This window comes from Phocoena phocoena, chromosome 3, assembly GCF_963924675.1.
Source record: "Phocoena phocoena chromosome 3, mPhoPho1.1, whole genome shotgun sequence".
NCBI lineage: Eukaryota > Metazoa > Chordata > Mammalia > Artiodactyla > Phocoenidae > Phocoena > Phocoena phocoena.
Genome location: NC_089221.1, coordinates 99,017,056 through 99,042,477, shown reverse-complemented (window position 1 = coordinate 99,042,477; position 25,422 = coordinate 99,017,056). Strand labels below are relative to the sequence as shown.

Genomic DNA, 25,422 nt, shown 5'->3' with positions numbered 1-25,422 from the left:
CCCCCACGTACCTGGGTAGGGCAAAAGAAAAAAGAATAAACAGAGACAAAAGGATAGGGACGGGACCTGCACCAGTGGGAAGAAGCTGTGAAGGAGGAAAGGTTTCCACACACTAGGAAGCCCCTTCGCGGGCGGAGACTGTGGGTGGCAGACAGGGAAAGCTTCGGCCGCGGAGGAGAGCACAGCAACAGGGGTGCGGGGATCAAAGAGGAGAGATTCCCGCACAGAGGATCACACTCACCAGCCCGAGAGGCTTGTCTGCTCACCCGCCGGGGCGGGCAGGGCTGGGAGCTGAGGCTCGGGCTTCGGTCGGAGCGCCGGGAAAGGACTGGGGTTGGCAGCGTGAACACAGCCTGCAGGGGGTTAGTGCGCCACGGCTGGCCAGGAGGGAGTCCGGGGAAAAGTCTGGACCTGCCGAAGAGGCAAGAGACTTTTTCTTCCCTCTTTGTTTCCAGGTGCTCGAGGAGAGGGGATTAAGAGCACTGCTTAAAGGAGCTCCAGAGACGGGCACGAGCCGCGGCTAAAAGCGCAAACCCCAGAGACGGGCGGGAGACGCTAAGGCTGCTGCTGCCGCCACCAAAAAGCCTGTATGCGAGCACGGGTCACTATCCACACCCCCCTTCCGGGGAACCTGTGCAGCCCGCCATTGCCAGGGTCCCGTGATCCAGGGACAACTTCCCCGGGAGAACGCACGGCGCGCCTCAGGCTGCAACGTCACGCCAGCCTCTGCCGCTGCAGGCTCGCCACGCACTCTGTGCCCCTCCCTCCCCCTGGCCTGAGTGAGCCAGAGCCCCCGAATCAGCGGCTCCTTTAACTCGGTCCTGTCTGAGCGAAGAACAGACGCCCTCCGGCGACCTACACGCAGAGGCAGGGCCCAATCCAAAGGTGAGCCCCTGGGAGCTGTGAGAACAAAGAAGAGAAAGGGAAATCTCTCCCAGCAGCCTCAGAAGCAGCGGATTAAAGCTCCACAATCAACTTGATGTACCCTGCATCTGTGGAATACACGAATAGACAACGAATCATCCCAAATTAAGGAGGTGGACTTTGAGAGCAAGATTTACGATTTTTTTTCCCTTTTCCTCTTTTTGTGAGTGTGTATGTGTATGCTTCTGTGTGAGATTTTGTCTTTATAGCTTTGCTTCCACCATTTGTCCGAGGGTTCTATCCGTCCGTTTTTTGTTTGTTTTTTTCTTAATAATTACTTTTTATTTTAATAACTTTCTTTTATTTTACTTTATCTTCGTTCTTTCTTTCCTTCCTTACCTCCTTTAGACAACGAATCATCCCAAATTGAGGAGGTAGACTTTGAGAGCAAGATTTATGATTTTCTTCCCCTTTTCCTCTTTTTGTGAGTGTGTATGTGTATGCTTCTGTGTGAGATTTTGTCTGTATAGCTTTGCTTCCACCATTTGTCCTAGGGTTCTATCCGTCCATTATTTTTTATCTTCTCTCATTATTTTTTTATTTTAATAACTTTATTATATTTTATCTTATTTTGCTTTATGTTCTTTCTTTTTTCCTTCCTTCCTTCCCTCCTTCCTTCCTTCCTCCCTCCCTTCTTTCTTTGTTTCTTTCGTTCTTTCTCTTTCTTTCTTTCTTTCTTTCTTTCTACCTCTACTAATTCTTTCTTTCTACTTTTTCTCCCTTTTATTCTGAGCCGTGTGGATGAAAAGCTCTTGGTGCTGCAGCCAGGAGTCAGTGCTGTGCCTCTGAGGTGGGAGAGCCAACTTCAGGACACTGGTCTACAAGAGACCTCCCAGCCCCACATGATATCAGATGGCAAAAATCTACCAGAGATCTCCATCTCAACACCAGCACCCAGCTTCACTCAACGACCAGCAAGCTACAGTGCTGGGCATCCTATGCCAAACAACTAGCAAGACAGGAACACAACCCCACCCATTAGCAGAGAGGCTGCCTAAAATCATAATAAGTCCACAGACACCCCAAAACACACCACCAGACGTGGACCTGCCCACCAGAAAGACAAGATCCAGCCTCATCCACCAGAACACAGGCACTAGTCCCCTCCACCAGGAAGCCTACACAACCCACTGAACCAACCTTAGCCACTAGGGACAGACACCAAAAACAACGGGAACTACGAACATGCAGCCTGCAAAAAGGAGACCCCAAACACAGTAAGATAAGCAAAATGAGAAGACAGAAAATCACACAGCAGATGAAGGAGCAAGATAAAAACCCACCAGACCTAACAAATGAAGAGGAAGTCGGCAGTCTACCGGAAAAAGAATTCAGAATAATGATAGTAAACATGATCCAAAATCTTGGAAATAGAATAGACAAAATGCAAGAAACATTTAACGAGGACCTAGAAGAACTAAAGATGAAACAAACAACGATGAACAACACAATAAATGAAATGAAAAATACTCTAGATGGGATCAATAGCAGAATAACTGAGGCAGAAGAACGGATAAGTGACCTGGAAGATAAAATAGTGGAAATAACTACTGCAGAGCAGAATAAAGAAAAAAGAATGAAAAGAACTGAGGACAGTCTCAGAGACCTCTGGGACAACATTAAACGCACCAACATTCGAATTATAGGGGTTCCAGAAGAAGAAGAGAAAAAGAAAGGGACTGAGAAAATATTTGAAGAGATTATAGTTGAAAACTTCCCTAATATGGGAAAGGAAATAGTAAATCAAGTCTAGGAAGCACAGAGAGTCCCATACAGGATAAATCCAAAGAGAAATGCAAATCCAAAGAGAAATGCAAATCAAAACTACAATGAGATATCATCTCACACCAGTCAGAATGGCCATCACCAAAAAATCTACAAACAATAAATGCTGGAGAGGATGTGGAGAAAAGGGAACCCTCTTGCACTGTTGGTGGGAATGTAAATTGATACAGCCACTGTGGAGAACAGTACTGAGGTTCCTTAAAAAACTACAAATAGAACTACCATATGACCCAGCAATCCCACTACTGGGCATATACCCTGAGAAAACCATAATTCAAAAAGAGTCATGTACCAAAATGTTCACTGCAGCTCTATTTACAATAGCCCAGAGATGGAAACAACCTAAGTGTCCATCATCGGATGAATGGATAAAGAAGATGTCGCACATATATACAATGGAATATTACTCAGCCATAAAAAGAAACGAAATTGAGCTATTTGTAATGAGGTGGATAGACCTAGAGTCTGTCATATAGAGTGAAGTAAGTGAGAAAGAAAGAGACAAATACCGTATGCTAACACATATATATGGAATTTAAGGGAAAAAAATGTCATGAAGAACCTAGGGGTAAGACAGTAATAAAGACACAGACCTACTAGAGAATGGACTTGAGGATATGGGGAGGGGGAAGGGTAAGCTGTGACAAAGCGAGAGAGAGGCATGGACATATATACACTACCAAACATAAGGTAGATAGCTAGTGGGAAGCAGCCGCATACCACAGGGAGATCAGCTCGGTGCTTTGTGACCACCTGGAGGGGTGGGATAGGGAGGGTGGGAGGGAGGGAGACGCAAGAGGGAAGAGATATGGGAACATATGTATATATATAACTGATTCATTTTGTTGTAAAGCAGAAACTAACACACCATTGTAAAGCAATTATACTCCAATAAAGATGTTAAAAAAAAAAATTCTTACCTGATTAAGTGAGGTGGTATCTGTAAGTACAGCATCAGGAGGTCTATTAGGTATGGCTACAGCTACCTGAGATCAAAAAACATTACACATTAAATAATAACAAAATAATTGTTATTCTCTTTACCCAAACTAATATTTGATAAACAACCATGTTTCAATATACAGTCATCCCTCAGTTTCCAAGGGTGATTGGTTCCAGGACCCCTTCATGGATACCAAGATCTGCAGATGCTCAAATCCCTTATATAAAAGCGGTGTAGTATTTACATATAATCTATGCACGTCCTCCCATATACTTGGGAGGATGCCCATAGATTACTTATAATACCTAATACAATGTAAATGCTGTGTAAATAGTTTGGGAACTTTCTGGAATTTTTTTTCTGAATATTTTTGATCCACAGTTGATTCAATCTGCAGATGCCAAACCTGTGGATACAGAACCCACAGATATGGAGGGCTGACTATAACAAAATCTGCAAGCTGGAAAAAAAGTTTAATATTTTATTTTCAGCACATAATGATATTTAAAATTTCATAACTGCTAGCTTCATCTACATTAAGATTTCCCTGAAATGACCTTGTTTAATGAAAGGAATTATATAACCAGATCCATTCTCTAGGCCACAGAGGAGAAAAAGGTAAAGACTCTTTTCCCAATGCAAAAGATGACAGTAACTGTAAGAATTAGACAAACAATTCACATCCATATTGATTTAATCTTTAAATGCACTTTACCAAGATTGTGGATCTCTTTGCATTTATTTTCTTTTTAATTTTTATTGCAGTATAGTTGATTTACAATGTTGTGTTAATTTCAGGTGTACAGCAAAGTGAATCAGTTTTTTATATATATATATATATATACATATACACACATATATCTCCACTCTTTTTTAGATTCTTTTCCCATATAGGTCCTTACAGAGCATTGAGTAGAGTTCCCTGTGCTATATAGTTAAGTTCTGATTAGTTATCTGTTTTATATATAGTAGTATGTATATGTCAATCCCAATCTCCCAAGTTATCACTCCCCCACCATTTCCCCCCTGGTAGCTATAAGTTTGTTTTCTACATCTGTGGCTCTATTTCTGTTTTGTAAAGAAGTTCATTTGTATCATTTTTTTTCAGATTCTGCATATAAGTGATATCATATGATATTTGTCTTTATCTGACTTACTTCACTCAGTATGGCAGTCTCTAGGTCCATCCATGTTCCTGCAAATGGCAGTATTTCATTCTTCTTTATGGCTTAGTAATATTCCATTGTATATATGTACCACATCTTCTTTATCCATTCCTCTTTTTTTTTTAAGTGCATAAATCTTTTTTTTAATAAATTTATTTAATTTATTTTTTTTGGCTTTGTTGGATCTTTGTTGCTGTGTGCAGGCTTTCTCTAGTTGCAGTGAGCGGGGGCTAGTCTTCATTACAGTGTGCAGGCTTCTCATTGCAGTGTCTTTTCTTGTTGCAGACCACAGGCTCTAGGCACGCAGGCTTCAGTAGTTGTGGCACATGGGCTCAGTAGTTGTGGCTCGCAGGTGCTACAGTGCAGACTCAGTAGTTGTGCCGCATGGGCTTAGTTGCTTCACGGCATGTGGGATCTTCCCGGACCAGGACATGAACCTGTGTCCCCTGAACTGGCAGGCAGATTCTTAACCACTGCACCACCAGGGAATCCCCCATTCCTCTGCTGATGGACATTTAGGTTGCCTCCATGTCCTGGCTATTGTAAACAGTGCTGCTATGAACATTGGGGTGCATGGTTTTCTCCAGATGTATGCCCAGTAGTGGGATTGCTGGATCATATGCTAACTCTCTTTTTAGTTTCTTAAGGAACCTCCATACTGTTCTTCGTAGTGGCTGTATCAATTTACATTCCCACCAACAGTGCAAAAGGGTTCCCTTTTCTCCACACCCTCTCCAGCATTCATTGTTTGTAGATTTTTTGTTGATGGCCATTCTAACCAGAGTGAGGTGATAATTCATAGTTTTGATTTGCATTTCTCTAATAATTAGTGATGTTGAGCATGTTTTCATGTGCTTTTTGGCCATCTATATGTCTTCTTTGGAGAAATGTCTATTTAGATCTTCCTCTTTGCATTTATATCCTAATTGGAGCAGTTGAGCTTCTTGGATGTGTAGATCAACGTTTTTCATCAATGCCATTGTTCCTTCAATTATTTTTTTTGCTTCTTTCTCTCTCCTCTCTTTCTGGTATGCCCATTACATAAAAGCTGGTGTACTTAATGGTATTTCACATTTCTCTGAGCCTCTTCATTCTTTTTCTTCACCTTTTTTCTTTCTGTTCTTCAGACAGAGATAGATTGATCGATCTTCAAGCTTTTTAATTTTAATTCTGCCACTTCAAATCTACTGTTGAGACCCTCTAGTAAATTCTTCATTTCAGTTATTGTACTTTCAGTTCCAGAACTACTTCTATTTGGTTCTTTTTTTATATAATTTCTATTTATAGATTTCTTTCTCTCTTTTTTTTTTTTTTTCTGAGCCACAACACGCAGCTTGCAGGATCTTAGTTCCCCGACCAGGGACTGAACCCATGCCCCCTGCAGTGGAAGTGCGGAGTGCTAACCACTGGACCACTGGGGAATTCCCCAATTTTTCTCTATTTGATGAGACATTGTCATCATACTTTACTTCTTTACACACTTTACTTCTTTAAGCATGGTTTTCTTTAGTTCTTTGACTATATTTACAATAAATGCTTTGAAGTCTTTTCCTATTAAGTCTTCTCAAAAGCAATCTCTGTTGCCTGCTTTGTTTTGTTTTTTCGTACATATGGATCATACTCTTTTATTTCTTTCAGATCTTGTAATTTTTGTTGATAACTGGATACTTTAGATAACACATTGCAGCAACTCTGGATACTGAGACCCCTTTCCCCTTCCAGGGCTTGTTGTTATTGTTAACTTGTTTATTTGTTTAGTGACTTGGCTAGACTATTTAAGTTCATTTCCCCCACAGTGTGCAGACTCTGATGTTGCTCCTCAGAGGGTACAGCCTTGGGCAAGCACAGTCAGCCTGGGATGACAATGGTTTTAGCAGGGCTCTGTGTGACTGTCTCTCCCTGATATCTCTGTTAAACTGTCCAGCTGTTCAGCTTCACAAATTGACAGATGACTGTTCTATTATTTTCAACAGTGCCCTGGGGCATAAATTGTTCCACAATCTGATCCAATTAAAGTCATGCCTTTTTGGAGGTGTAGTCTTTGAGGCCAGTCCTTGAGGCTTGTTATGATCCCATGATGACTCTTCTTAGTTGTCTTTCCATGGTTCTCTCTGGCAAATTTCTAGTTGGACTAGTTTAGTTTACTGCTTTCATGGAGCTACCAGCCTCCTCTTGATTATCACTAAAGTAACACTGTTTTTGAAACCATCCTTACTTTTGAGCTTCCAAATACTTGGTACCAAAATGAGTCAGTTTCCATGGGAAGAGCTTCAGAGCTCTCTATATTATTATAGCCTGCCTTGCCCCCCAGGCCAAACCTCTGCACTACTGCAACGGACATGAGGGCAAGCATCGTGGCCCACTTCTCTCCAAGTGACATCCTCACTTTACAAGAAGAGTCCTAGGCAAGGGAGGAGCTTCTGGTCTTCTCAGCTTGCCTCTAGTAGCAGGGGACCACCACCCTATGAGCAGGCTGGGCAAGAGTTATCAGGGCACTAGTGTTCTCAGCCTGCCACGGTGGAACACAGTCTCCACCCTACAAGTAGGGGCGGGGTGGAGGAAGACAGCCCCGTAACTCTCAGCCACTTTTACCTGGAATTGAGCTTCTGAAACACAAGCTGGGGCTGGGGAGCCGGTGTGGAGGTAATAGGAAAAATGAGTGGGCTGGTCCTCCTAGGAAGACAGTGCGGCCCTATTCTGGGAACTGAGGGCAGAGGTAAAAGCTAGGTTAAATTGATGTAAAATCCAATTTACAAAATATTTTTAGGAAAAAAAAATATGTTTTTGGATAGAATTTGAGAACTAAAGAGTAACTAGAATTGTTTTATACAAGAGAAATGCTCAAGTCATTTAATGAATGATGATTTGCATTTATTCAAGGATCACTTGTATGTGTCAGGTTTTTCTAAAGAGTTTTGGATGCAGGCAAAGTTTGCATAAGAAAGCAAAGATATTCCCATAGTTACCTCAGCTACATTACACTTACGTCAGCCAGACTTTTCTATATATAACATATGTTATATATTAAAATATACAAATATAAACAGCATTTCAAATCCAAGGAACACATTCTGATTCAAAGAAGTGTGGATTACTGAAGCCCTACTCTATGAAATTACACATATGGTAAGTTCAAAATACAGATAAGGATCCTTAATGACACATGTATCTCGCTTATGAAGTCATAGCCTACCTTAGCTTTGTCTGACGTCCGTTTTCCACCAAAGCCTCCAGAGCCAACAACAAAGATGGAGAACTGATTATAACATATAAGTTCCTCCCCAGAATAAGAGTAGACTGAAAAGTAAATGAAAGAAAAAAAGAAAAGAGGTTATTACCAAAAGACATAACTAGTTACCCAATATATGATCAACAATCCTTTGAAAAGTTTCAGAAACAAAATCCAATTACTAAAAGGCTTTGCAATTTAAAGACGCCCAAGTTTGGGATACAGAGCACTCATTTTAATCACTCACTACCAGTCTCTGGAAGGCAGAGAGAAGAGGATCTTGACAAATCCTTTCTTGACTATGAAACAGCAGTTCATCTCACCTCTTCTTAAAGTTCCCCAACTGCCTTTCATATTTCAATTCTCTCCTCCTCAAACCTTTCAAACAATTCCACTATAAAATGCAGACTAACGCACATGAAAAGATGCTCATCATCGCTAATTATTAGAGAAATGCAAATCAAAACTACAATGAGGTACCACCTCATACTGGTCAGAATGACCATCATTAAAAAGTCTACAGATAACAAATGCTGGAGAGGGTGTGGAGAAAAGGGAACTCTCCTACACTGTTGGTAGGAATGTAAATCGGTACAGCCACTATGGAGGTTCCTCAAAAAACTAAAAATAGAATTGCCATATGATCCAGCAATCCCACTCCTAGGCATATACCCAGACAAAACTATAATTCAAAAAGATGCATGCACCCCTACGTTCATAGCAACACTACTTACAATAGCCAAGACATGGAAGCAACCTAAAAGTCCATCAACAGATGAATGGATAAAGAAGATGTGATACACACACACACACACGCACGCGCACGCGCACACACACACACACACGGGAATATTACTCAGCCATAAAAAAGACTGAAATAATGCCATTTGCAGCAACACGGATGCACCTAGAGATTATCATACCAAGAGAAGTCAGAAAGAGAAAAATACCATATATCACTTATATGTGGAATCTAAAATATGACACAAATGAACATATCTACAAAACAGGAATAGACTCAGAGATATAGAGAACAGACTTGTGGTTGCCTAGGGGAAAGGAAGGTGGTGGAGGGATGGATTGGGAGTTTGGGATTAGCAGATGGAAACTATTATATATAGGATGGATAAACAACAAGGTCCTACTGTATTGCACATGGAACTATATTCAATATCCTGTGATAAGCCATAATGGAAAAGAATATGAAAAAGAATGTATATATGTATAACTAAATCACTTTGCTGTACAGCAGAATTTAACACAACATTGTAAATCCACTAAAATTCAATAAAATTTAAAAATTAAAATAAAATACAGATAACCACACTCCCAAATTTTCAAACATTCTGCTGAAGTCCTCAATAGAGCCTGGAATGTAAAAGAAGAAATAAGTGAGAATGAAGGTATAAGCTTCAGGAGGGCAGGATCATGGCTTTTTTGCTCACCATCATATTCCCAGCAATTAGAACAGTAACTGGGACAGAAAAGGCACCTAATAAATAGGTATTAAATTAATTAGTAAATCAATGAACAAACGATGTGATTGAGCAAGTTAGTGAATAAGTAAGCAAGTAATGAATGAAAGACAGCTGTCCCTCTTTCCACTGACTACTTTCCTGGTGACAGTTTGAGCATCACCTAAATCACCAGCACTGTAAAACTAGGAATATGATTTTGAATTGTATAATAAGGAAAACTATAATTCTAACAAAAAATAACGGAAGTCATGGTGATTTGTATTTAAAATAAGACTTTTACCCTTATTACACAGAAAATTGGATATCTAATTCCATCTATATTTTATCTACAGATTCTAATACATTATTATCCATTACCAAGCTGTAGCTAAATAAATGGAGTAGATCAAGAAAGAGGAGTAAAAATTAAAGCTAAGGTTACTGCAGAACTTTTTTGTGGTAGACATTTGGTAGAATGGTGAGAAGACTAAAAGAAAACTGGGTGAGTTGCAGCCAAATGTCAGCCAATATTTGAAATGGTTAGAAAATACAACAATCTTAAAAAAGAAAGAAGAGGGATAAGGAGGAAGAGGGAAAGAGAGAGAACAGACACATGTTCTACGTGTCTATGATGAAATACATAGTTTACTTTGTAAACTATGAGTTAACAAAAACAATGTAGTAGAAAAATATTTAAGAGCATTAAAAATGTTCTCAATATATTATTAAGTAAAAACAAGGCAAGTTCCAAAACAACATATTCAGTATAACCTCCTGTATATTTAGAACAAAAATTATAAAGCCTATATTCCAAATACCAGACAATATTAAACTTTCCACTGCTATTTCCAAAATTTTTTATAATGCTTATCTATTTCTATTGTTCTTAAACTTTAAAACAAATAAATTCTAAGCAATGTATCTTTAGCTTATGTTTAAATACTAGTATTTCAACATTCATTAAACTACTATAATCTTTTTTTCCACTGCAAATAAAATGTGGCTATGGTGTTTAAACCACATTATAAGTTCAATAGGTTTGAATGTGCAAGGTTAAGAACCTAACTACAATTTATAAGAATGATTCAGGGGTCAAATATGTTCCAAGTTCCAAAGAGCTAACATAGAAAAGAGTATCTACAACATAGCCTAATTATCAATTGAGGGCAGTCTATGTATTCATTCCTGCCAAAAACATAATCTAGGAAGCATAATTCTCCTCTATGCTTGCTATACCAGCCACATTTCTCACCTCTGTGCTTTGGTTATGTTGTTACAAATCCCCTGAAATGTCCCACTCTCTGGACCACCCCCTCTTCCCTTATTTTCTAAAAAAGCTTGTGAATTTTTAGAACACTAATCTTGCTTTCTCACAATTGGAAGATAAATAGAAACTTATTCATCAACTTCTGTGATAAAGTATTGTATTACATACAAAGTCTATGAATCTAACGATATTATTATAAGAACTAGAAATGAGTTACCATCCATAAGAATTATTAAACCGGATCCTTTATCCAGGACATCAGCAACAACTGCTTCACATTTTAATTTTCCTAAAATGGAAAGTAAAATAATAAATAAATAAATAAGGAGACTGTTTTAAAGACCGTAAGTTATATGAAGACATGAGAGAAATTAACATAACTTCCACTGTAAGTTCAGCAAAACTAAAAAATCATGATTTCGAATAATTTTCAATATAATGTTGAATCATAAACATTAAAAGCAATCAGAATACCTGAATCACCAAATTTGAAACATCAATAATTCTGATAAATTAGGTTGTAAAAAGTAACAATTTTCAATCATTCAATGAACACTTGTTAAGCGTACAGCCAACACCATCTACCCCATTCCTTCTCAAATCTCTACGGGCTTCAATTAGACAGTGTTTCTTTCTAACTACTCCGTTCTTTTAGGGACTGTCCCATTATTTAACTGGTAATGTTAAATCTTGATGGATTAACAATTGTTTGGGAGTGAACTCATAATCTTTTTCTCCAAGCTGTTTTTCTCTTTTGTTCCCTATACGAATGAATGGTACTATCCACCCAACTGCCAAGCCAGAAACTTCAGCATGACCCCAGCCTCATAAAATAGTGTCTAAGTATGTGGCAAGACTTGAGTATGCAGAGACTGGGAGAAACTAGATTATATGAAAAGTTTCTGATTTCATCCTGAAGTCTATGAACAGCCATCTGGGGTTTTTAATAGAGAAGTGACAAATACACTTCCATTTTGGAAATAATATTCTGGCTACAGTGAGAAGAGCAGACCTGAAGGGAGCAAGAATGGAGGCAGAGAGAACACTTAGAAAGTGAGAGATGACGGTGGTCGAAGTGAGGTGGACAGAAATAGGATTCTAAATGTATTGAAGGGAGAGAAGCAAAGAACTTGGTACCTGCCTAGGTGTGAAAGATGGTAAAAGAAACGCTAAGGATAAATAGATTGCTGTCACTTTCACCTCCTAAATCTCTCTCTGCTTCTCCCACTTCTCTCCATCTCTCCACCACCACCTTAGCCTAAGCTACCATCATTTCATTTGAACTACCACAACAGACTTCTAACGAGGTACCTGCATGTCCACTCTGACCAACTTTAAAACCTGCTCTCCTATTATGTCTGAAGTTATTTTTTCCCAAAGTCAACCTGATTACCAACCTGATTATGCCAAATCCTTCTATTTTAAGTTCTAATGGTATCATGTATGTTTCATCTGTAATGTTTAGCACATATAGTTGCAAGTGTACATTTATTTGTGTGGCTTTTTGATTATTGGCTGCCCTCCCCACCAACTAGGTTATATGCTCCATGAGGGCAGAGTCCAGATTTGCTTCCATTCTCCATTTATTCACAACCCTAGCAGAAAGCCTAGAAGTTAGGAAGTAATCAATAAATAATTGTCAAATTGCTGATGATCTCTTCAGGTGATCAACTCCACATCCAATGAAACACCAAGCCCACTCCCTACATATCGCTATAATTTCTCCACTTATATCCATCCTCATGCCCACAATCCTATTCAATCAACCACGGTCTCTAACCTAGATTATTACAACAGTCTCTTACAAAATCTCCTTCTATCTCATTCCCTTAGAATCCAAGCATTACAAACATGAGCCAGAGTTGATGCTTTCTAAAATCCACGTTTGATCATATAATTCTCTCCTTTCAGTCCTTCAGTGGTTATCTATTGTCTTTAAAATAAAAGCCAGACTTCTTCACCTGACCACACACTGCACACTGCCTCAGATAAAAAAGAGCTCCGTGAAAACTTAGGCTGTAACACTAAACGGAAGACTCAAACTGAGATGGTGGAGCAGGAGAACACAGAACTCACCTCCCCGCCGACAAACACATCAAAAATACATCTACACGTGGAACAATTCTCCCTGAAAATTAAGTGGAGACTACCAGAAAGACCTGTACAACCAAGACTGTAAGAAAGACCCACAGGTAACTGGGTAGAAAGGGAAGAAAAGCGAGCAGGTCAGGACCTGTGCCCCTGAGAGGGGACTCAGAGGAAAAAGGAGATTACACAGGAAGATACCTTCCCTGGGGAGTGAGCACTTCAAGCCACATATTGGGCACCCCAGCCCTGGTGTCCAACAGAGGGAACACGAGTCCCCTTGGCTGGCTGCAGGGCCAGTGAGATTAACAGGAGGGCTGTGGGAAGCCTGGACTCCGGGAGCATGTGAACACTTACGTGCTCCTGAGGCAGGGCAGAGAGGGCAGACTGAAACCACTTGGGTAGCTGACTGGTTGCCTACAACTGCCCTGGTCCCCAGCCTGAGCTGAGAGAACACACCAGCACCATTTGCCTCGTGTTGCAGCTTCACACTCTGGGCTGCCGTGATTGAGGAAAAGGCTCAGCCATGAGACACTGAGGAGGTTCAAACCCTAAGTGGCAACTGAGTGGCGAGGGGGCAGCCATTACTGGTGACTGCACAGGGGCTCCAGATCTCTGATGGTGGCCATGCCAAACAAAATCCATGCTCCGACCCTCACTGACTACCCACCCCAGCCCCTCTCGCTCCACCACTGCTCCCCTCTGGGGTAAGGGTGAGAGTGCTGGGAGGGGGGGAAAGCACACACTTAAAGGAAATTTAGCCAGCTCAGACCCGACCCTCAGGGCTTCTGCTCCAGCAACTTGGGACCTGCCCCCGCACCAAATAGTGGGGTAACAGCCACTAAGCAGAGGGGAAGCTCTACCTAACATCTAGCTTGGCCCTACTCCTCCATCTCCAGCCCCACCCCCTACCAAGATGACAGCTGCCAGCACACCTTGAGAAAAGACATAAATTGTGCTCACATCAAATCCAGCTCTCCCATCAATGCCACTGGGCACACGCAGACTGTATAGGGACACGCCCACAAAAGAACACCCCTTCAAGACCACCATAGGTAACTATTTCACCAAATTTCAATAGATAAAGATATAGATAAGCAAAATGAAAAGACAGAGGAATCTGTTTCCACTGAAAGAGCAAGAGAAAACTCCTGAAAAAAACAACTAATGAAACAGAAATAAACAATTAACCAGATAAAGAATTCAAAGCATTAGTAATAAGAATGCTAACTGAATTAGGGAAAAGAATAGCTGAATACAGTGAGAGTTTTAACAAGGAACTACAAAATTCTAAAATGAACCAATCAGAACTGAAGAATACAACAACTGAAAAGAAAAACACACTAAAAGGAATTAACAGCACACTAGGTGATACAGAAGAACACATAAGTGATCTGGAATATAGAAAATGGAAATCACCCAATCAGAACAGCAAAAAGAAAAAAGATGAGAACATTTTAAGGGATCTTTGGGGTAACATCATGCATACCAACATTCCATTATAGGGGTCCCAGAAGGAGAAGAAAGGGAGAAGGGGGTAAAAATATATTTAATGAAATTATGGCTGAAAATTTCCCAAGTCTGAAGAAGAAAACAGATATCCATGTACAGGAAACACAGAGGGTCCCAAACAAGATGAATCCAAACAGACCCGCACCAAGACATAGCATAATAAAAATGGCAAAACTTAAAGAGAGAATTCTAGAGGCAGCAAAAGAAAAGCAAAGAGCATATACAAGGGAATGCCCATAAGGCTATCAGCTGATTGTTCTGCAGAAACTCTGCAGGCCAGAAGGGAGTGGCATGGTATATGCCTGACATGCACATAAATAACTTATAGTTTATTTAGGTTGCTCTATGCCAGTTTAACACATTGACACAGTTTGGAAGGTTAGTCAGAAAATAAAACGATCAAGAACTCACCTGCTCTGGGAAGTGGTTTATATAACTCCAGGTACTGCTCCCCATGAAGAACCTGCGTTAGGGTAAGCAAAATTTTATTAGTAGACTTTCTTCTTCCACAGCTTCTTCTGTGGATACCGCTAATCACAAGTGGCATTTCACTGTCCACGTTACTACTTCCCCCAAATTATCTGTCTCAATTTGGCTCCCACTTCTTAATTATATGATTCAGAAATAATCAGTCCCCCAATCTAAAGACTGTCAGCTCTCTAGAATAGAAGAGATACATTTGTGTTCTTTCTTGACATTCATAAATTTTTGTTGACTGATAACTGTGGATTATTTGCCAATGGAGACACTAAACTAGGCGTATTTCCAGTGTTCATCACTGTGCCTGGAACATAGCAGGTATCCAGTAAATATCTATTGAATAAAAATGAACAAATAGGTCAGTACTAAAAAAGTAATTTCAGGTCACACCTGCCAAATACAAATGACACAACCAAAACATTAATATAAATCTTACAACCACATTCAAGTAAAAGCAATGTCAACATTTCCTTAGTGTAGGAGTAAATACTAAAGACCCTGTGCAACTTCATAGCCACTTAACCTCAATGTATCAAAGCAAGAATATAAAAATATATGTAGGAATACTACAGGACAGTAAAAACAAAACCTGACCCATATATCCGAATGACCACACTCAACTGCTACGGGACAGTTTAATTCCCAGTCTTCCTCAGAACCCAGAAGGGAAAAAGAAAAGGGGTGAGGGTAGTGATGGGAGGACAAATGAAGGACTGCCTCACTATGATACGACCTGGAAGCTCAAGGTTAGGAAGACTGGGATTCAGATCCCAAGACGGCTATCATTCCCAGGGACAGATTTTGAACACTATTCATGATTTCCAACTCCTTCCAACTCTGAGGAAGAATTCTGAAACATTTACTTTAATTGTTTGTACCGACATTACCCAAACAGAAGAACTGTATGCAACGAATACCACGGGAGAGTGACTAAAGCGACAAACTGCCTGGCATCTATCTCTTGCCTCCCTCCCTACTTCATCGAATACTTTAATAAAATAACCGGAGATTCTCATAGATTCAGAGCAGCAATGAGCTAATCAATCCTCCAGTAAATGGGTTCTCCAATCAGTCAAAATCACAGAAACCAGTTCAAAAGTCTACGATTCAACAGTTATCAACTGGACTCATGGCCTGACCCTTACTTCAAGAAATAAAATAACCCCAAAGCCTTCTCACAGTTGTTTGCTCCTTCCTCCTTGGAACAATTTATTCACTTTGCTTCTCAAATACCACATTCTCCTGATACGCCTCATACCTCACCGGCCACTCCTTCCCAGTCTCTCTTGCTAACTCCTTCTCATCTCTTCAACCTCTCACCAAACTCAGGCTTTTTTCGCTACTTACATTCACACATTGGTGATTTCACCCAGTCTCATGTCTTTAATCTCACTTAAATGCTACAAATCCCAGTAGGGCTTCTCCCGCAAACTCTAAACTCACACATTTAACTTCCCACTTTATATCTCCACTTGAATGTATAATAGGCATCTCAGATCTGTCCAAAACCAACTCCTGATCATCCCCACCTTAAAGTGATTGTATGTATCTATTTTATTATACATAGTAATATGTCATATGTAACTACTATACATATTAAATACATTGTACATAATTAATTATGAATATACGGGTATATATGCATATATATCATCCCAGTTAACCTGACCAAAAACCTTCAGCCTTGACTCCTCTTTCTTTCCATGCATATCCAGACTAGTGCTGGAATTACCATAATAAACTCCAAACTGGTTTCCCTGCTTCCATGCTTGGCTCCCATAAATCTATTCTCCACAGAGGAGCAAAAATGAGCCTGTGAGTGAACACAGCCAGATCATACCACTCCTCAGTTCAAAGCACTATAAATGGCCTCCCATGTTAATCAGAGTATGAGTTGAAATTCTTATGATGACTACAAGGCCCTCTTCTCCTACCGCTGCCCCCTTGCTCATTCTATAGCTGTATCAACCAAAAGCAAGGTAAGTGTGCACCTGCCTCGGGGCCCTTTACACCTGTTCTCTCTGCTTCAAATATTCTTCGCTCTTGCTCCTTCATCACTATCGTCAGGTAAGGATTATCATACCCATTTTATAGATAAGGAAACTGAAGCTTAGAGAAGTTATTAACTCTTGGTCAAATAGCATGTAATGGCAGAGAGAGAATTAATAACATGCCAGGGTTACGGACTGTACATAATTACTGTTGCCGTCTTTTTGCTTGCCTTTTCAACGAACTCTCTACCCTTTTTTTCTTTTTAAGAAAAATTGAAAGACATGCTAAATCTTTATTCTTGAATCAACCACTATAAACTATTGTATTAAGACACCACACACACACACACACACACACACACACACACAGAGTATGTGACATTTACCAATCATATTTAAAGGAAGAGAAGAAGAGCAAAATAAAGGTTTCGTATTATGCATACCTTTGCCAAGTTGACTGAAAGCCCAGGAATCTCTGCTAATCCTCCACCCATTATAGATTTCTGAGCTAGAATAACTCCAAAGGTCGGCAAACAGGAGAAATCAGAACTCCCTTCATAAATAAACTTCAAATCTTTTGGCTCCTTGATTGATGCTCCCACTCCAAGGGCATACATAATAGTGTCCAGTTCCGTATAAGAAGAAGAAAATGGAGGAAGTTTATGGCCAATAGCTCCAGCCTATGGAACAATTGTAGAAAATTATTTTTTCACTGATATTCTTGTCAAATCTTTAAATTTCTGACTTTTCAAAACTATTAACTGCTACACACTTAGCTTTGTGACTAGAATGTCATTTTAGTGAATCTGATAGGGTATCATAATTGTTTCACTATATTTTCTTAATAAAATCAATTGTATGGAAAAAGACTTAATTGACAAATAAGTACTTTTTTCTTGTCCACTTCTTGTTAACAGATAGTATATCTCATTTTCAACTTTCCTGTCTCTGATGATGGAAAAGCCTATTAATACAGTGACTGTTAGCTACTCAAAATTACAAAAAATAAAAAAATTATTATAAACAGGGATAATGAATGGCTCTATAAGATCTATTTTATAAAAGTCAGTATAAACAGATGAGCAAAACACTGCTTAATGCTTGTAAATCAGACTCCCTCATAATGGTTTTGGTTATAATTAGATTTTACTGTAAGCTCCTACCTAGGACTGTCCTTTATCTAACTGGATATTGTATTTTTCTATTTAGTGATGACATGCCTAGCCAATTTGTGAAGCATATGTTAGGTTATAAAAGAATCATGTCCAATTTTTGATCACTTTCATTCTAAAGCAAGAGTCAGCAAACAACAGCTGAGAATTAAAAATGGTTTTTACATTTTTTTAAGAGTGGTCTAAAAAAAGAAAAAGAAGATTATGTGTCAGAAACAGTACGTGGTCCATAAAGCCTAAAATATTTACCATCTGGCCCTTTACCAAAAAAGTTTGCCAACCCCTACTCTAAAGTAAAATCACGTTTATAAACTGATCATATTCTCAGGGTTACAATTAGATTGTTTATTTCATCACTATGTCTCCCCTGAGTCAAACACCATAACTGAATGTGTCAAATGACTTATTTTTTATTATTTATGCACTATAATTTTTTTTTTAAAAAAAGAAGTACTGGAGATAGGTAATCAGCAAACTTCACAAGAGCTATAACCACAGCTCTACTAGAATTTCTGACACAATGGGAGACTTTTTACTTTGCAGCCATGTTGAAATATTTCCAAAATACAATCTATCAATGCTTTTCCTTAAAAGAAATGACTCAAAAGAGGCACTAAGTTAAATATACTTTTCTAAAGAGTTAGAAAGTGACTGAAGGATGATTTTCAAAAATGCTCCAAAACACAAAAAAGACACTTGTTTATTACACTGAAGAAGAGAAAGTAAAAGTTACATTTAATATTTTAGCCTTATGTTCATTCAAATTTTATAAACATTCAGTACATGTTCTATAAAGTTTTATGGTCACTCACCTTTCCTATTTAACAATAAATTAATAGCTTGGAAAAGTATTTTTTGCATAAAAGAAAAGGAAAGAAAAGAAAAAAGTCTCCAGAGAAGGCAAAGCGCTAGGCTTTCTCTTCCACTTACAAATCCTGATGTAGCTGTTGATGTCGCACTACTGGTATGATTTGCCGAAACTCCTCCATCTGAATCTATTTTATTTAGAGCTTCAATTATACCACCAATTGATTCTAAAAAAAGGAATAAATAACAATAATAATGCTTTTTCCATCAACAGATGAATGGATAAAGATGTGGTACATATATACAATAGAATATTACTCAGCCATAAAAAAAGAATGAAATAATGCCATTTGCAGTGACATGGATGGACCTAGAGATTGTCATACTGAGTGAAGTTAAGTCAGAAGGAGAAAGACAAATATCTATGATATCACTTATATGTGGAATCTAAAAAAATGGTACAAATGAACTTATTTACATAACAGAAAGAGAGTTATAGATGTAGAAAACAAACTTATGGCTACCAAGTGGGGAGGGAGACAGGGAGGGATAAATTGGGAGACTGGGATTGACATATACATACTACTATATATAAAATAGATAACTAATAAGAACCTACTGTATAGCACAGGGAACTCTACTCAATACTCTATAATGACCTATATGGGAAAAGAATCTAAAAATCAGTGGATATATGTATACGTATAACTGATTCACTTTGCTATACAGCAGGAACTAACACAACATTGTAAATCAACTATACTCCAATAAAAATTAATTAAAAAAAAAAATCAGTCCCACTATGGAGTGGGAAGAGCAATTTGCATATGTGAAATATCTAGCCAGTTATTTTACAGTGCTATTTAAAGTGACCTACAGGACAAACTTCCAGATTTTTCCTATATAGTTGAACTATATTTCATTTGTACTGAAAAAAATTTTAAATCATGAATGATTCAAGTCAATCAACTTCAGGATAAATAAGGATGAACGAATTGAATTTTCTCTTTAGGATCACTGGAATTTAAATAAGACAGAGTGCTTTGGTAAACCTATTACATAAAGATCATAAAAGCATCATCTTTCAAATATCCTAAAGAGCTAATACTCCCCTGGTGAAATCCAAATAAATGTAAGCTATTTCCAAAAAAAAAAAGCTTTTGTTACAGACGTGACTAAGAAAAGCTACAATGCTTTGGACAATCATTCCTATCTCATCCAGCAAGCCTGCTGCAGAACCTTCACTGGCATTCGTGAACTGACTGCATGATGTCAGGCTATTGCAGGAAAAAATCGTGAAAGACTCTGAATAGACCAAAGACAACTGGGTGTTTCCAACATACTCTCCCCACGTTATGATTCCAAAGAGGCTCTGAGCTTTGCAAAGTCTTTGAGTGATTTTACAACTCTGTAAAGTCAGATCCTTGTCCACAGATGTTCAATTTCCATCTGGTGGAGGGACAACTAATTTTCCTTCTCTCCCCACCATCACCCCTCCTCCAGGATGCAACAATGTCAAGATTACCCCCCAGGTCTCTGTACAGGTAACTGCTCAGAAAACATTACTAAAAATTCTTCCAGAGAAAACCACCGTCATGACCAGTGACTACAGACAGAATTCAGAAGCTGCTATTCTGGAGCCTAAAATGTTAATAAAGGAGATTCACAGAGTATCCACATATGCCATAAGGTTCCAAAAGCTCTGGGGCCTTTCTAACAAACCTTAGATATATGGGCCTCCTTCTAAACTCAGACAAAAACTATAACTAAACTACAGAATGTGAGATGACCAGGGCTCTCTGCCATTCCTGGTGACACTAGGTAGGTTTCTTGCCTACCAATCCTCCTCTTACCACCCCCTTTAGGCTGCTGCCTAGATGGGAGGCTATTTAACTGAAAGTTAACCTCGGTACAGGCTGGAGGTACTGCACTCAAAGACAGACCACCTGAGTTAACTCTTGGCTCAAACACTGAGAAAGCTTGGGCCACTTACTCAGCTTTTCTGGGATTTAGTTCCATCATCTGTAAAATGAGAATGATGAAATGAGTGCTTGGAAAGTCGTGATTCTACAGAAAGTGTAAGAATTTTTTTCTAACTGTACTTCAAATACTAGGGGTATCTTTTCATTTATAACTATATAATTCATCATTAGCTTTTTCTTTATATTAGTCTAATACTTTTAAGGCAATAAAATGGAATTCTGACCCCAGAGAAGAATTTTTAAGATACTTCTTCCTTTTTCCTTTTCCTAATTTTCATTGATAGGTGACTGCTACTCGTAGACTAAATTTACCTCAAATAACAAAAAAAAGAATACAGAAAATGCTACCGCTAATGACATAACAATCATGTTATCCTCTGACTGAGAAAAGTATAATGAAAATTTCAGTGAGTGTACCAGCAGACAGGAAAGTAACACTGGGATTAAAAAAAAAAAAACAGTCATTTTTCAGATATATTCTTCTATCAAACATTAAATATAATACTAGGAAGGGAAAAAAAAGATTTTTCTGTAAAATAATCCTGATTCATGATCCTTCCCAGAAAGGTCCTTTAAATTTCATATACTATATACATATGTGAGTTATACTAGAAAAAATAATGTGACTTTTATTGGCCATCTCTTCCTGTGGCATATCATAGATGATTCAATAATGCAAGGTAACAAGCATTTACTAAATCCTTTCTATGAGTTCAGCACTATGCTAGCACCAAATACAAAAGGACATACAAGATACATTCTCTGCCTCCAAAGGAACTTATTATGCAGTTAAGAAACCACACACTTATGAAACAAAAGCAGTGGAAAGCAGTCATGATGAGATGCTCAAGTGGTAAGAGTTCAGCTAAGAAAGAGCTGAAGCCCAGAACATGAAGCCCAGAATATCTGGGGAGGTTTTGTTGAACATCTGGGGCTTGAGTTTTTCTAAAGAAGCACCGAGATTAGCAGAGGTGATAAAAGGAATAAGAGGCATCTTAGAAAGGCAGAGAAACAGTAGCAAAGACAAAGTGCTAAAACAAAGCAAAATCTATTCACTAGAGAGAAAAGACCTAAGCCTAAATAATATAAGACTTAAATAAACTTTTGGGGAAATAAAGAAAAATCAGATCAGATAAGGAGTATGTGATTAGATAAGGCAAGTCTTTGAAACCAACCATCAGATGGGGAATAGATGCATTGAGCACAAATGGGTAAACACCTCCTACCGTCCCCTCAATCACACATATACCAAAAAATCAGGATCATAAGAAAACTGAAAAACTGACAGTGGGAGTAACATACATACCTTAAATTGGAGAGTTCTAATACCTACTGGAGCAGAAAATGTGCTCTTGATGATTTGAGCATCTAAGTTATCACAATTAAGAAGACAATTCCATAAGAGAAGAGAATGCTTTGTTGCCTCTGATTACCCAACAGGACTAAACTGACTTGGGACTCTTTACCTTGAATTCTCTGAGGCTTGGTGGCATTATCAAAGTCACAGATCTTCGTCCAGTTAGCCTTCACCGCCTCAGGAGTCATTGGCTGAGTCCTCTGTCTTACAATGGCTCCAAGGGTCCGCTCCCATCGTACTGGTTATAGAAACAAAACCAAGATAATGAACACATAGTTTAAGAGGGACACAGAAAGTAGAATTCATGAGTCCCCTGAATTTTTTTTTTTTAACATCAAGAAAAACGGAATTTGGAAAAAAGATTCTAACTTCTAAAGATTTTTACTACAAATTTAAAAAAAAATAACAAACCCATTAGGATGTCAAATTTCTTTTTCTAATATTTGAAGCTGAATGGAAAACCTCTCTCTCCTCTGACTATGCCAGATACTACTAAAGGTAGGATGAAATGCTGACTCAGAAAGTTAAATTATATATAATCACACCAAAAGACTGTCTTCATCACCACAGATCACTTAGATAATACACTTCAAGGTAACAGAACAGAATAGAGCTCTGTTGAATAGCAAACTGAAAACTAGTGGTGATAACAGGTCAAAGACTCCAGATAATCAAATTAATATACCAGAAAACCCCACATAATTCTCCCTTATCCTCCCTTTGCTCTTCCTCCTTTTCCATGGGAAGTCAACTAGATTGCCCAGATTCACAAAAATCATCATTGCTGCATAAGTTCCATGAAGATAATTTTTAACACTGTTTCTTTTTTAAAAAGCCTGAGGAATAAAGAGAATCTTATTTAAACAGAATGGTCAGACTTTTTTTTTTTTTTTTTTGCTGTACGCGGGCCTCTCACTGTTGCGGCTTCTCCCATTGGGGAGCACAGGCTCCGGACGCGCAGGCTCAGCGGCCATGGCTCACGGGCCCAGCCGCTCCGCGGCACGTGGGATCTTCCCGGAGCGGAGCACGAACCCGCGTCCCCTGCATCGGCAGGCAGACTCTCAAACACTGCGCCACCAGGGAAGCCCCGAATGGTCAGACTTTGATGATTACTAAATTGAAGGTTTGTCCTGGGGAATGACAGAAGCTTCTAGAGATTTCCTATTGATAAAGTCCCATATACAGCTTTTATTGCAACTGATCTTCCTTTCTTAAAAGATGTCACAAGACACTTAAAAATGTTTGAGTAAGTTACTTCATAACTTAGAGAACAGTCATTAATAATACTATACAATATGTTGTAACAATGTCATCCAGTAATGGCAGCCTTTTAAATAATTCAATTAATTTTGATACCAGCATCCAACTGAAAACTTGAATTGGGATACTGGAATGTTCACAATTTTTTTTAAACACCATACAGTAATTATCCAATTTGGAGCTCACAAGGTTTAAGAACTGGGGGAAGAGAGGATTTAAGCCAGATGAATTTACTATTGGGCTGAAGGAGAATAATTTCTATAGCTCAGCTGCAAGTTCGCTTCTAGAAAGCTGTCCAGTGTGATTTCCCACTGTCTCCTCCTGATGTCTCATGCTCCAAGGAAGAAAAGAATCACTGAGAGAACTGGAGAACTTGCCTAGGACACAGCTCTTCCCATCTTCAAAAAATGCCCTCCCTCCCACTCACTACTCTGCTGAACAGGCATGTGGGGTGTCGGAGACATGGGAAGACAAACATCAATATAAAGAGAGACTGTGCTGTCTGAAGAAACAGCCAGTTCTGAATAGGACACAACAAATATCGAATAAGCACTGCTAATAGGAAAAAAATTGAAAAGATCCTTGAAAATACCACAGGCCTGCAGGGCAACTTCCATGTTTTAGAAGACCTGTTGCTGTAACAATGTTTGAGTTTGATTATGCGTGCACTAAATCCAATGGTTCAGCATTTGACAAGGTCTTTATCCAGCTCTACCCGGATATGCAGTTTTAAAGATATGGAAATAATGTATGGCAAACCAAAAACCAAAAGAGACTTACATTTTCCAATCCATCCTGCTCCAACCTACCAAAAAGAGGAGGAAGAAGTTATACCATCTAATGTGAAATTACTAATAAAATTTTTATGAAATTAACAAAACAGGCAGCTATCTTTTTACGAGTATCAGAATGCTAGATGACAATGGATGAAAATAATGCAGCTCTACAAAAGTCCGTTGGCCCGCATGCCTTTGCACTATTCATGTTATCAGAGTAGAAAAATAAAGCAACACAATATAGCAGAAATGCATGTAGTAGAAAAGCATGACTTTGCACAGAAACCAAGGTGTGATACCAGTTCTTCTACAGACTAGCTGTCTGATCCTGGTTAAATAATTTGACTTCCCTAAACTCAAGATTCCCCTTATGTAAAATCAGGATAATAATACACTCTTCATGAAGTAACCATGAAGATTAAACAATATAAATACCAAATCTGCCCAGCACATCACTTGAAATACATGGTCTTCTAGAAAGACTTAATGAATAAAAATAAATAAAAAGCAAAGAAAAATAAAGCCAGGGTTTGACTTAATTAACTACATATACTAATTTTAATGAAATACCTTTATATAGAAATAAGGAAAATGACCAAATACATTAATCACCGTACAGAAAGATGACATTTTTTCTAGAAGCCATTCAAGGAAATCCTCAGAAGAAAATGTCTGATGTAAGAAAATCTGTTTGTCATATCTTCAAATACCACAACTACAGTGTTCCATATGCATATAACGGAAGAAACTGTACCAGCAGACAGCACACTTCTCAGTGGCTCTATGCTCAAGGGTATGGCTTTTTAATCACTCATTCTTTTACAGACAATCGGCCTTGATGCTGTCAGAGTAGTTGAAGTGGCAGTGGTACTGATAACAGGCAAGAAAAATATCATCTTTTACTATACTTGGGGAGTGAAGCAACAAGCTGCAAACTCCTCACAGGTGCTAGAAACAACAGCTCCAGTCGATCCAAAAAATCTCTATCTGCCACTCTAGATATCTATCAAAACTTGGCAAACAAAGTGTTAATTTACATTCAGGGTTTAAGTCAGGATATTACACACCTCTCTTACTGTATTTTGTACTCAATCTCACACAGCAAATGTCCCTTACTAAAAATGTTCACAATATAGTAAAATAAAAGAACAACACACAAAACTTCATCTACAGCATTATCCTAGTTATCTGTGTATGTTTGGGTGTGTGTGTAAACTGTATACCTAAAA

The 25,422-nt window shown here is 38.7% G+C and overlaps 1 protein-coding gene across 4 annotated transcripts in view; it reads right to left on the bottom strand.

Moving 5' to 3' along the window:
- The window catches only part of HSD17B4 (hydroxysteroid 17-beta dehydrogenase 4), a 91,166-nt gene that overhangs the window by 35,767 nt on the left and 29,977 nt on the right, over positions 1 to 25,422 (bottom strand). For 3 of the 4 annotated variants that reach the window (XM_065873960.1, XM_065873961.1, XM_065873962.1), the window contains 8 exons: positions 24,198 to 24,222; positions 22,267 to 22,395; positions 18,942 to 19,045; positions 17,283 to 17,519; positions 14,780 to 14,831; positions 10,989 to 11,060; positions 8,012 to 8,115; positions 3,630 to 3,695 (listed from right to left, as the gene is read on the bottom strand). In XM_065873960.1, coding sequence (XP_065730032.1) covers positions 3,630 to 3,695; positions 8,012 to 8,115; positions 10,989 to 11,060; positions 14,780 to 14,831; positions 17,283 to 17,519; positions 18,942 to 19,045; positions 22,267 to 22,395; positions 24,198 to 24,222 — 789 coding nt within the window. The remainder of the gene's footprint in view (positions 1 to 3,629; positions 3,696 to 8,011; positions 8,116 to 10,988; positions 11,061 to 14,779; positions 14,832 to 17,282; positions 17,520 to 18,941; positions 19,046 to 22,266; positions 22,396 to 24,197; positions 24,223 to 25,422) is intronic. The other variant, XM_065873963.1, reaches the window with a different exon arrangement.